Genomic DNA, 11,809 nt, shown 5'->3' with positions numbered 1-11,809 from the left:
AGATACTGATCTTTGTTTAACAAACGAAGCACAGCTTTTTTCTAATAGAGTGAGTCTGGCTGTTTGGTGATCTGTTTGCTTTTAAATAGCCCTTTTCTTCTGGTGGGGTCCTTGATGTGTCAGCACTGAGATGTGAACAAGGAAGCAGCTCATTAGAGAAACAAGAAGCAGCAGCTCTGCTCTTTGTATTAGTGTGAGAATTTGGACTTTTCTAGGTTCACACTGGGAGCACCGGATGATGGTCACAGATGAGAAACAGGAAGAAAAGAGACATGGTTGTGAGACATTATAAGTCTATGCTTCCATGTGGGGTCAAATGACTGGTGGAACCCCATCCCGGACCATAAGGGGACGGGTGCCTTTTAAGAACAAGAGTCCTTAATATTTAATATGAATGTGTTTATGCTGCTACTTTGGAAGCCCCTGTCCTCTCTCTTCCCTAGAATCACTAGCTTTCTACATGTCCACAGGATTTATACGAATGGAGTGTTTTGAATTTATACATTTTTAGGATATTAATGAAACGGGCTGCTGTTCATTCTAGGACACATGAGTCACTAAGACAGCCATGACTGCAAAGTTATTGACAAATTAAACTATTTCTTCAGAGGAAGACCAAGAAAAGCCAGATTAAATCATATGAGGGACAAGTCCTCTTCTTCCCAGCCCCTGACAGACTCTGGATATGCCTAGAACTTGGGAATGATATCTAGGTCAAAATGGACATGGTGACCCTAACCAAAATGTGGTGGAGATACATGTGTATTTATAAACACATATACAGAGCTTACATATTGAGAGAGATGTATATGTGTGTGTACCACCTGTCTCAGAGCATCAATTATTACAGCTGCCCAGACTCCTGTGACAATGTAGTATCTCCAAACACTGTAGTGTGTCTTTGATTCTGTTCTTTTATGACATCCAAGAAAACACTCTCCCATCCCTGTACATAATTAACACTAAATCATTAGTAAAGTCTTGTTCATGATTGCACACTGTATAAGGGTAAATGTCCAAATTCCTTCAGTGAAATAAGACTTTGTGTTCTCCCTTTAGTTTAAGCCTTTGTCATCTACTCTCAGAAATGTTCTGAAACTGAACTGGATTATATTCTGTACTTTGATTATGCTTCTCCCTGCAGTGCATGCCGTGGCCTGTGCCCTTCCAGGACAGTGTGGCTCAATCCCACTTTTTTATTTATCCTTCATGTGGCATATCACTCTAATGAGATAATAGTAAATGCTTTGATGGCCTGCCTTGGGTGTTTCATATTTCTTTACCTCTGTTTTTCAACACAGGGCTATGTGCACAATGGATATTTAATGACTTTTAAATCCTGTCATTGGTATTAGCATTGATTTACAGTTTATAAATAGCTATTCCCTATGACTCAGGCCACCCTCATAGGAGACACACTCTGAGACAGGCTCAGTGAGGTGTGTGGGCCACATCACCCTGAGAGGTCTGACACCATCCCTCCTGGGTATGATGTTTGTTCTCCTGCTCAGATTGTTCCAAAGGGCTTAGTAATGGGGGAGTGGTCAGGACATTGGTTCCCAGGTTGTCACAATGGCAGGTCTACTCAGAAGTTCAACTCCTGTATCTAGGATGATGGGGCTGGGATGACATCTGGTCCATGCCTCTGTCTTCATGCAGGGCAACACCCAAGCTCTCAACTGATGTAACTCAGATGTAGGTGATGAGTCAGCAACATAGTTGTATTAGGAAGACTGGAACTTGAATCTTGGCTATGAGGTATCATGGCTTAGCTATTAGGTCAAATAAGATATCTTGTCCAGCAAAGCATTGACTTTCTGAAATTTCCTATTTGTCAAGGTTTTTCTCTTTTAGGTAGTCAAAAATTCACCGTCTCATGGGATGTGAGTGAATACTGTTGAGATCTAACCAGAAATAATTCAAATGGAATAATTTTTTTGTGTGTGTTCTATAACCAGTAACAAGTTAAGTTAGTAATCTTTGTTTTGTTCTTTCCATATCTACAACCCTTTAAACAATTACAGTGATGAGAAAATACTATTAAAGTCTAGAAGAAAATTCTATTCTATTTAAATAGTATCTTTTAAAAATATTTTTCTTGCTGTTATTGTTATTTGTTAATATATTGATATAATACAACTGTGTTGAACTCCTCTAAATTTTTACAGTGAACACTTTTCTAAAAAAATTTGGTAAAATACATAATCCAAAATTTACTGTCTTAATCATTTTTTTAGTGCACAGTTTAGCAATGTTAAATAGAATCACATCGTTGTGTAACCAATCTCTAGAATTTTTGTCATCTTGCAACACTGAAACTCTACACCCATTAAGCAACAGTTCTCCCTTACTCCCTCTCTCCAGCACCTGGCAATCACCATTTTACTGTCTTTTTCTATGAAATGGACTACACCTCGTATCTTACATAAGTGGAATCATATAGTGTTTGTCTTTTTGTGACTGGCTTATTTGATTTAGCATATCTTTAGGATTCATTCACATTGTAGCATGTGCATAAATTTCTTACCTTTTTAAGGCCATATAATATCACATTGTATGTGTATGCCTCCTTTTGTTTCTATAATCATTCAGTAGTAAATGCTTGGATTGCTTCCACCTTTTAGCTATTGTGAATAATAAAGCTATGAACATGGGTGTACAAGTACCCTGTCAAGACTCTACTTTCAATCCTTTTGTATTGTGTATACCCAGAAGTGGAATTGCTGGATCCTATATTAATTCTATTAACTTTCTGAGGAATCACCATGCTCTTTTTCATAGTAATTATACCATTTTACATGCTCAACAACAGCGCACAGGGGTTCTGATTCCTCCACATCCTCACCAACACTTGTTATTTTCTGTTTCGTTTTGCTTTATTTTGTATAGTAGTCATTCTCTTGGGTTTGAAGTGGTATCTTATTGTGGGTTTTACTTTAAATAATTTAATCTAATTATGAATGGTGTTGAGCTTATTTTCATGTATCTTTTGGCTATTTGTAAATTTCTTTTGGATAAGTGTCTATTCAGGTCTTTTTTTTCCATTTTTAATAAGGTTGTTTGTTTACTTGTTGTTTAATTGTGGGGATTCTTTACATATTTTGTATAGCAGCCCACTACCAGATACGTGATTTGCTAATATTTGGTTCCATAACAAAGATTTCCTTTTCATGGTATTGATTTTGTTCACTGATGCACATACATTTCTAATGTTTATGTAGTCTAATTTATCTATTTTTACATTTGTTGCCTGTGCTTTTGGTATCATAGTTAAGAAATCATTGTCAAATCCAATGTCATGAAGATTTCCTCCTATGTTTCCTTCTAGGAATTTTGTAGTTTTTTATTTATTTATTTATTTTGAGATGGAGTCTTGCTCTGTCATGCAGGCTGGAGTGCGGTGGCATGGTCTCGGCTCACTGCAACCTCCGCCTCCCGAGTTCAAGCGATTCTCCTGCCTCAGCCTCCCAAGTAGCTGGGACTACAGGTGTGCACCACCATACCCAGATAGTTTTTGTATTTTTAGTAGAGACGGGGTTTCACCATGTTGGCCAGCCTGGTCTCTATCTCTTGACCTCGTGACCTGCCTGCCTTGGCCTCCCAAAGTGCTGGGATTACAGGCATGAGCCACCACGTCCAGCCTGTAGTTTTAACTCTATGTTTATGCCTTTGATCCTTATCGAGTTAATTTTTGTGTATGGTGTAAGCTGAGGGTCCAGCTTCATGCTTTTGCATGTGCATATCTAAATTTCCCAACACCGTCTGTTGAAAAGATTGTCCTTTCTTCATTGAGTGGTATTGGCACCCTTGTCAAGAATCATTTTAATCAGCTAGGCATGATAGTTTGTGCCTATAGCTCCAGCTACTAAGGAGGCTGAGACAGGAGGATTGCTTGAGTCCAGGAGTTTGAGTCCTGCCTGGGCAACATAGCAAGATCCCGTTTTTGGACAAAAAAAGAATAATTTGACCATATATATGAAGGTTTATTTATTTTAAGTTTCTCTGCTACTCTTCTATTCTATTTCATTGACCTATATGTCTATCTTTATGCCAATAACACACTATTTTCTTTACGGTTGCTTTGTTGTAGTAAATTGTATTAATTTATTTTTAGTTTTTTTTAGAGACAAGGTCTCACTATGTCACTCAGGCTTGTCTGGAACTCCTGGGCTCAAGGGATCCTCTATCCTCTGCCTCCTGAGTGGCTGAGACTACAGGTATGCACCACTATGTCTGTCTGTGGTAAGTTTTAAAGTCAGGAAGTGTGTGACTCTAACTATATTTTTCTTCTTCAAGATTGGTTTGGCTATTTGAGGAATAATTCACAATTAGTCATGGTGTATAGTCCTTTTGATGTGCTGTTGAGGATTTTTATCATCCCTCAATATCATCAGAGATATTGTTATGTAGTTTTCTGGCTTTGGCATCAGGATAATGCTGGCCTCAGAGAACGAATTCATAAATGTCCTCTTTTCTTCAATTTTTTGGAAGCATTGAGTAAGATTTGTGTTGATTTCTCTTCAAATGTTTGGTAGAATTAATGAGTGAAGCTGTCTGGTCCTGCACTTTATTCTGTTGGCAGAGTTTTGATATTTGCTAGTTATAGGTCTGTTCAGATTTGTTTCTAGGGATCTATCCATTTCATCTAGGTTATCCAATTTAGCATAGCATTCATGGTATTCTCCTATAATTTTTTATTTCTGTAAGTTAGTTGTAATGCCTTCCCTCTCATTTTTTATTTTAGTTCTTTGATTCTTCTCTTTTTTCTTCGTCAAGCTAGTGAAAAGTTTATCAGTTTTGGTGGTCTTCTCAAAGAGCAGACTTTTGGTTTTGTTGATTTTCACTATTGATTCTTCTAGTTTTCATTTCATTTATTTCTGTCCTAATCTTTTTTTATTTCCTCATTCCTTCTACTAGCTTTATGCAGACTGTTTTTTTGTTGTTGTTCTTGTTTGTTTTGTTGTTTTTTTTTTTGGTTTCTTAAGTCTTAAGGTGTAAAACTAGGTTACTGATTTGAGATTTTTTTTCTTTTTTAATGTAAGAGTTTATAGCTATAAATTCCTCCCCTAGCACTGCTTTCTCTGCATCTCATAAATTTTGGTACGCTGTGTTTTCATTTTCATTTTCTCAAGGTATGTTATAATTTCCTCTGTAATTTTTACTCTGACCCATTGGTTGTATAAGAGTGTGTTGTTTAATTTCCACATATTTGTGGATTTTCCAGTTTTCCTTTTGCTACTGAATTATAGTCTTATTCCATTGTAGTTGGAAAAATATACTTTGTCTAGTGTCAGTATTTTAACATTTATTAAGACTTGTTTTGTGAGCTTCCGTGTGAGGCCTATCCGGGAGAATGTTGCATGTGTATTTGAGATAAATGTGTACTCTGCTAATCTCAGGTGGAGTGTTCTGCATATGTCTTTTTGGTCCAATTGATGTATAGTGTATTCCATGTCCTCTGTATACTTATTGATATTCTGTATGGTTGTTCTATCTATTACTGAAAGTGGAATATGAAGTCCTTACTCTTATTGAAGACCTCTCCATTTCTCCCTTTAACTCTGTCAATATTTGCTTCATATATGTTGGAGCTCTGATTTGAGGCACATGTGTGTTTATAATGGTTATTTCTATATTCTTGTTAAATTATTCCTTTTATCATTATGTAATGTCCTTATTTGTCTTTTGTAACAGTCTTTGAGTTAAAGTCTATTTTGTCTAATAAGTCTCTTAGGTTTTTTCACTTTTCTTTATTTTCTTTTCATTTTCCTCCTCGAATTCAATAATTAAAAATAACTTGTCTTCAAATTTGCTGATTCTTTCTTCTGCCTCTTTGACTCTGCTGTTGAACTTCTCTAATTTTTCTATTAGGTTATTGTATTCTTCAGCCCCAGAACTTCTTTGTGAGTCTTTGTAAAAATAATTTCTATCTGTTGATATTTTTATTTGTTAATACATAATTTTCTTAATTTTATTAGTTGTCTCTGTGTGTTCTCCTTTAATTAAAGAATTAATTAAGACAGTTGTTTTAAAGCTTCTTCAAGGAATTCATTGGCTTGTGTTTCTTTAAAGTCAGTTTCTAGAGATATATTTTGTTTCTGTAAATAGGTCAAGTCTCTGTCTCTTTGCATGCCTTGTGTTTTTTGTTGTTGTTGTTGTTGTTGAAAATTAGATGTTTGCAAAAACAGCTATGTCTTTCCATCTTTGGGAGCTGGCTCTGTGCAGTGGAAAACCTTCAGTGTAGTGTGAAGGCTCAGAGTCCTCTCAAAACTTTTCTGGGGATGCACCTTCCCTGAGCAAGTGTTTGTGCTTGTGTTTGTGTGTGTGCACAGACACTTTCGTTTCAGTTCCCTGACTGCTTTTAAATGTCTACATTTTTCAGAGTCTTACTCTTGCTTCTTCTTGGAGCCTTTGCCTATTTTGTTCCTCTGCTGCTAATCTCTTATCTTTAGGCACTTGCAAGTCTGCAGTCTCCTTGCAGCTGTTTCATGCCACAGTGCAGCCTCTGCTTTCAGCAGCCTTCAACCGAATATTCAGACTATGCCACTGACTCATTGGTGCTCTAAAGTCAGGTGAGACAAAAACCGTTCCTCACACAGTCCTCACACAACCCACAATCTTGCATGCAAGTTCCACTCTTTTCCTTCCATCTGTAAGAAAGCCTGAGAAATTGTGCAGCCTCCTCTGACCACACCACATTATGCATAAGATGTGATGGGGTAGGGGTGAGCAAAAGCACCACAAAATTTCCTGCCATTTGAGTATGGTTACTTTCTTTATTAAAACTTTGCTTGGTTGCTGAAGCTTCTTACTTTGTTTTTAAAGTTTTCAGAAAGCTGTTTTTGTCTGTATATCATTGTCCAATGTCTCTGAAGTGAGGTAGAGCCTGGAGGTTCCTTATTTACCATCTTTTTTTTAATTGTACTTTAGGTTTTAGGGTGTCACTTCAGCAGTGAACACTCTTAAATATCTATTTATTATTATTATATTTTGTCTCATTTGCCTAATACTAGAAATCCAATAAGTATTGTTAAATGAATAAATTAATCACCAAATCTTTTGCATGAATTGTTATGCCAGTTAGCATTCTAAATTACAAAGAGTAAATGATCATTTCCACATAGCTTCAACAACGTTTTGTGAGCTAAAATGCTCACAAAAAGCTTGTGAACCAATAAATGAGTTCTCATCCCCAAAAGATGAGCTGTACTTTTATTAATGAGATTAAATTGCTTTTAAAATCTAATTTCAGAAGTTATTGGTTTTCTTCATTAATTATTTGAGAATTAAATATGAATCCTGCCAAAACTTTTATAGGAACATTTATTTACCCAGTTTTTATGAACTCTATGTTTCTTACCAATATGAGTCATCTCCCTATCACATATATTATAATTTCCCAAAGTTAATTTTTTATCCTTCCTTGCTTTTAGTGGTACTGATACTTAGAATTACTTTTTTATTTTATTTTATTTTATTATTATTATACTTTAAGTTTTAGGGTACATGTGCACAAAATGCAGGTTTGTTACATATGTATACATGTGCCATGTTGGTGTGCTGCACCTATTAACTCATCATTTAGTATTAGGTATATCTCCTAATGCTACACCTCCCCCCTCTCCCCACCCCACAACATTCCCAGTGTGTGATGTTCCCCTTCCTGTGTCCATGCACATGTATGTTTATAGCGGCACTATTCACAATAGCAAAGACTTGGAACCAACCTAAATGTCCAACAACGATAGACTGGATTAAGAAAATGTGGCACATATACACCATGGAATACTATGCAGCCATAAAAAATGATGAGTTCATGTCCTTTGTAGGGACATGGATGAAACTAGAAACCATCACTCCCAGCAAACTATCACAAGGACAAAAAACCAAACACCGCATGTTCTCACTCATAGGTGGGAATTGAACAATGATAATTAGAATTTCATTTCAATGTGGTTAACTGTATCCACATTTTCATTTATGTATTCTAGATTTTGTGTTATTTTGAAAATCTTCTCAATAAATTAACTACATTTTTGGTGTGTTATTGAATTTGTAGTTATACAGCTATAAACATTTGACAAAACTCATTTAATTTTACTTTTAATTTTATTGAATTTTATTGCATGCAAATTATACAGCACTAAATGTGATTTAATTTTTTTACAATGCAGATTCATTTCACCTATGTGCATGTACACATGTGTATGTGAATGCATGCACATACAATATGGAGGAGGAGTCCGGGGAGATTGTTAGTGGAAGGAGTGGGGAACGAGGAACACAAGAATGAAGAGGTGATAGTGGGAAGGAGGATGAAGTCGGCCTCCTGGCCATGCCTGACGGATGCAGTTACATAGGTGAAAGGAAACAGAATTTGAAAGAAAAATATTTCTCAATGCTATTTCAGTCCCTTGGTTTAAAAGGAAAACACAGAAAGAAGAAAAAACACAAAACACACAAAAATGCAAGCTTTTTCCTCCTGACCCCTTTCCCCATCCTCTGTCCACCAAGGCCTCAGCAGCCACCAGCAGACACAGGGGAGGAGAACAAGGATGACACAAACAGGAAAATCAAGCAGGCTGGTAGCAAGTTGGGGGGCAGATTCTGGATTTTATTTCTTCATTTCAGGCAGCAGAATACAGCAGCGTGAGCTGTGGAGGAACTAGGTGTGTGCTTTGGAGTTCCCAGGGCAGCCTTGGATATGCAGACGAAAGTCTCTAAATGCCATTAAGGAGAAAGATTTTGGGTTTCCTGACACCAGAGCAGAGGGATTCTCCAGGCAAGACTTCAAGCTTTTGCTGGAACCTCTCAGCTATTCAGGCAGAATCAGAAGGAAGAGGAAGTGAAGGTCCACTTCAGCAGCAGCCTCCAGAGTGCTGGCCGCTGCCCCCTCCGCAGCAGCTGGAGCCCCCCGAGGGCTGGCTGCAGCAGTCAGAGCTCTGGGGTCTGTGACGGTGGGACCTGTGGTGCCTGTGGTGGCTCAGGCAGCAGCCGCCACCCCCAGAGCTGCAGCAGCCCCCAGAGCTGGAGCCACAGCCGCCCCCAGAGCTGGAGCCACAGCAGCCTCCGGAGCTGACACTGCAGCAGGAAGAGACTGGAGGGCACTTAGGGGGACACTTAGGGGCGGGGCACTTGGGAGTGCACTTGGGAGGGGGCTGGCACTGCTGCTGGCTCTGCTGGCAGGACATCTCGGCAGTAGGTACTTAGGAGCTGAAGGAGAGTCAGACAGAAAATCAGACCTAGGCAGAGGCCACCCCTGCCCCTCTGACACTCTTAGCATGACTTATAATTATAGAAACATCATGTCCAGTAGTTTCACTTCCAATACTTTCCCCAAATTATCTCATCATCTCTTTGCAAGCTCAGGATACTCTTGTGTGTTATCTGCTACACAAAATAGTAAACTAAGACCAAACAATATTTCAAAATGCATCTGACAGTCCAAAGTGTTGTAAGTGAAGGAAGAAATTATTCCAAATATGTCTTCACACCCTGAAATTATATGATTTATAGGTCATTTAGGGAAAATTATTTCTTAAAGAGAAAAAGTAATCACTACCTTTTGTAACTTGCAAGGTAGTTTTACTCTGTAAGATACATATTACAAAAGATCTTGCATATTACTGGCTCAGTAAACTTACTTTGTTGAAGCAGAGACAGACAAACCCATAAATTCCTGCAGCCCTGGAATTTGAAACCTGGCCTCCTGATCTTAGGCTGGAGCTCAGACTTCCTCAGCTCACCACCTGCTCAGGCTGATGGGCGGGCATGGTGAGTCTCAGGCTTGGTGTGTCCTAATCAACCTGGGAAGTTTGTGAACAAATCCTAGACCCATAAAAAGGTCGGTTCCATAAGCCCAAAGGAGCCTCTGGCCCCCTGTCCATGGCTCCAGCTTTTCCCTGCAGACAGGGACAAGGTTGTATTTTCAGAGGTGGGCTTCCTTCCTGTGGCCTATCAGAGTGCCCCAGGTCTCTGTGCTTCAAGGTTTCCCATCCTGAGAGGCCTGCTCCACCCTACAGCAGTTTTCTTGGAGCCCAAAGGCACAGCCAACCAGTTCTTCTTTCTGTCCCAGTTGTTACCAGTCTCCTCCCCGCCGGAGGCCCTGCCCACCACCCCTCCTACCCTGATCTGAGCATCCCTGTGTGGAAGCCCCTGCTCCTGTTCCCAGAGGACACATACCAAAGTCACAGGCAGCACAGCGTCCTTCAGCACCTCAGGAAGTGAGTGAATGGGGTGCTCTGGCCCTGAGCCCTTTTATCCCAGCCTGGGTTTCTGCCTCCTGTGGTGAGACAGGGCCTGGGCATGAAAGGACTCACCTCCTGATACCCACATTGGTCCTGTGATGGGTAGTGACTGGCAGCTCTTCACCTGCCTCCCTCCCTAGGCTGAGGGCACCTGCTGCTAGATAGGAGTAGGGCTGCTTAGAAACAAAGGGTGGGGACAATTTATACATGACCTTCTACCCCATTCTTCCTGGTAAATCCCAGCCTTGACCGCTTTTTAGTTCTCGTTTTTGCACATTGGCCCCCAATTCCTTTGTTCCTTCTTGTTGCCCATGGAACTCATTGGCTCTTGGCAGCTGAGTTTGGACTGTAATTTAGAGATTCTTTCACATTTTCCCTGTTAAGTCTAAGTAATCCTCCCAGGCTACTGGGGGTCAGCTAACTTCTTTTGCAGCCCAAATCTGCCTGCTGCCTGATTGGATAGCCTCCAAGGATTTTATGTGTTTAAATTGTTGAGAAAAGAAAGCAAAAAAGGAAAATATTTTACAACATATAAAAATTATATTAAATTCAAATTTCAGGCTTCATAAAGTTTTATTCTCTGACTCAGATAATGAGCCACATTCATTATTTTATTGATTGTGTCTGTGGTACTTTTCACGCTACAGTGGAGAGCTGAGTAACTGGGATAGAGATGCTATGGTTCCCAAAGCCTAAAACATTTATTCCTTAGAGTTTGTAAAAAAAAAAATGCTGACCCCTGATGCATTCCATTATATTTAAGAGCTTGCAGTCAGACAGACTAGAAAACCGTTCTGGTTCTGCCACCTAGTAGCTGTGTATACTTGTGAAAATTACTTAACTTGACTCCTTTTTAGTTTGTTGTTCTTGTTTCCTCCTCAGTTTAAAAGTACAGATAGTAATACAGATATCTCACAGGGTATTGAGCTAGCCAGTAAACTAATACAAGGAAAAAGTCTGGTAGAAGGTCCGTGACATGATAGACCCTTAAAAAATGTGATGCCTACGTATGCGTCATTAAAGGAATAGGTATTTTGAAGTCATAGATGCTTTCCAAGATGGAGGGGGTGGGGTATAAATCTGGGATTTGGGGTTGTTTGGTTTTCTCGATTATTTCCTTTTTTAGTGTTTAAGACCCCTTTGTTCTGCCAAGAATATTGATGTCTTTGACTGTGAAGTAGGAATGACTGAATGTGAATAGGGAAGGCATTTGTGTGGAGTAGGAGAACTCTAGAACTCTATATCGCTCCACGTAGAGTGAAAAATCCCAGAGTTTCCAAGGACCCTATGTTGGGAAGGAGGGAAGGGCACACATGGGGAGATGGAAGGGGAGAGGGGGACTTGGGGGAAGGCCAGGCCTGAGGTGCAGGACACTGTCCAAGACATGGTGGGAGAGCCTCTAGAAGCTTTTGCACCTCAGCAGCTCCCTCCTCCTAGGTTTCCCCCTATTGTCTCTGCTTCAAAAGTGTTTTCTTTCCCTCTACTTTGAGTAGATGAAGGGAAAGAGCAGGAGTTCCTATCTGGTTCAAGTTTGTGTACAACAATATGGTGAGCTTTTCCAA

At 39.4% G+C, this 11,809-nt stretch overlaps 1 protein-coding gene across 1 annotated transcript; it reads right to left on the bottom strand.

Moving 5' to 3' along the window:
- Positions 1–8,090: 8,090 nt before the first annotated feature.
- On the bottom strand, positions 8,091–10,233 carry LOC134734703 (late cornified envelope protein 1E). The gene is made up of 2 exons (XM_063628063.1): positions 10,183–10,233; positions 8,091–9,213 (listed from the first exon to the last, which is right to left on the bottom strand). The coding sequence occupies exon 2, from the start codon at positions 9,189–9,191 to the stop codon at positions 8,859–8,861; it is 333 nt and encodes a 110-aa protein (XP_063484133.1). The 5' UTR covers positions 9,192–9,213; positions 10,183–10,233; the 3' UTR covers positions 8,091–8,858.
- Between the last annotated feature and the right edge of the window lie 1,576 nt (positions 10,234–11,809).

Source organism: Symphalangus syndactylus, chromosome 12 (genome assembly GCF_028878055.3).
Source record: "Symphalangus syndactylus isolate Jambi chromosome 12, NHGRI_mSymSyn1-v2.1_pri, whole genome shotgun sequence".
Classification (NCBI taxonomy): Eukaryota; Metazoa; Chordata; class Mammalia; order Primates; family Hylobatidae; genus Symphalangus; species Symphalangus syndactylus.
The sequence above is the reverse complement of the archived record's forward strand: the minus strand, read 5'-3'. Positions and strand labels throughout refer to the sequence as shown.

What these genes read in the sequence shown, in the direction of transcription:
- LOC134734703 (XM_063628063.1), bottom strand. Translation starts at nt 9,191, where the DNA reads ATGTCCTGCCAGCAGAGCCAGCAGCAGTGCCAGCCCCCTCCCAAGTGC.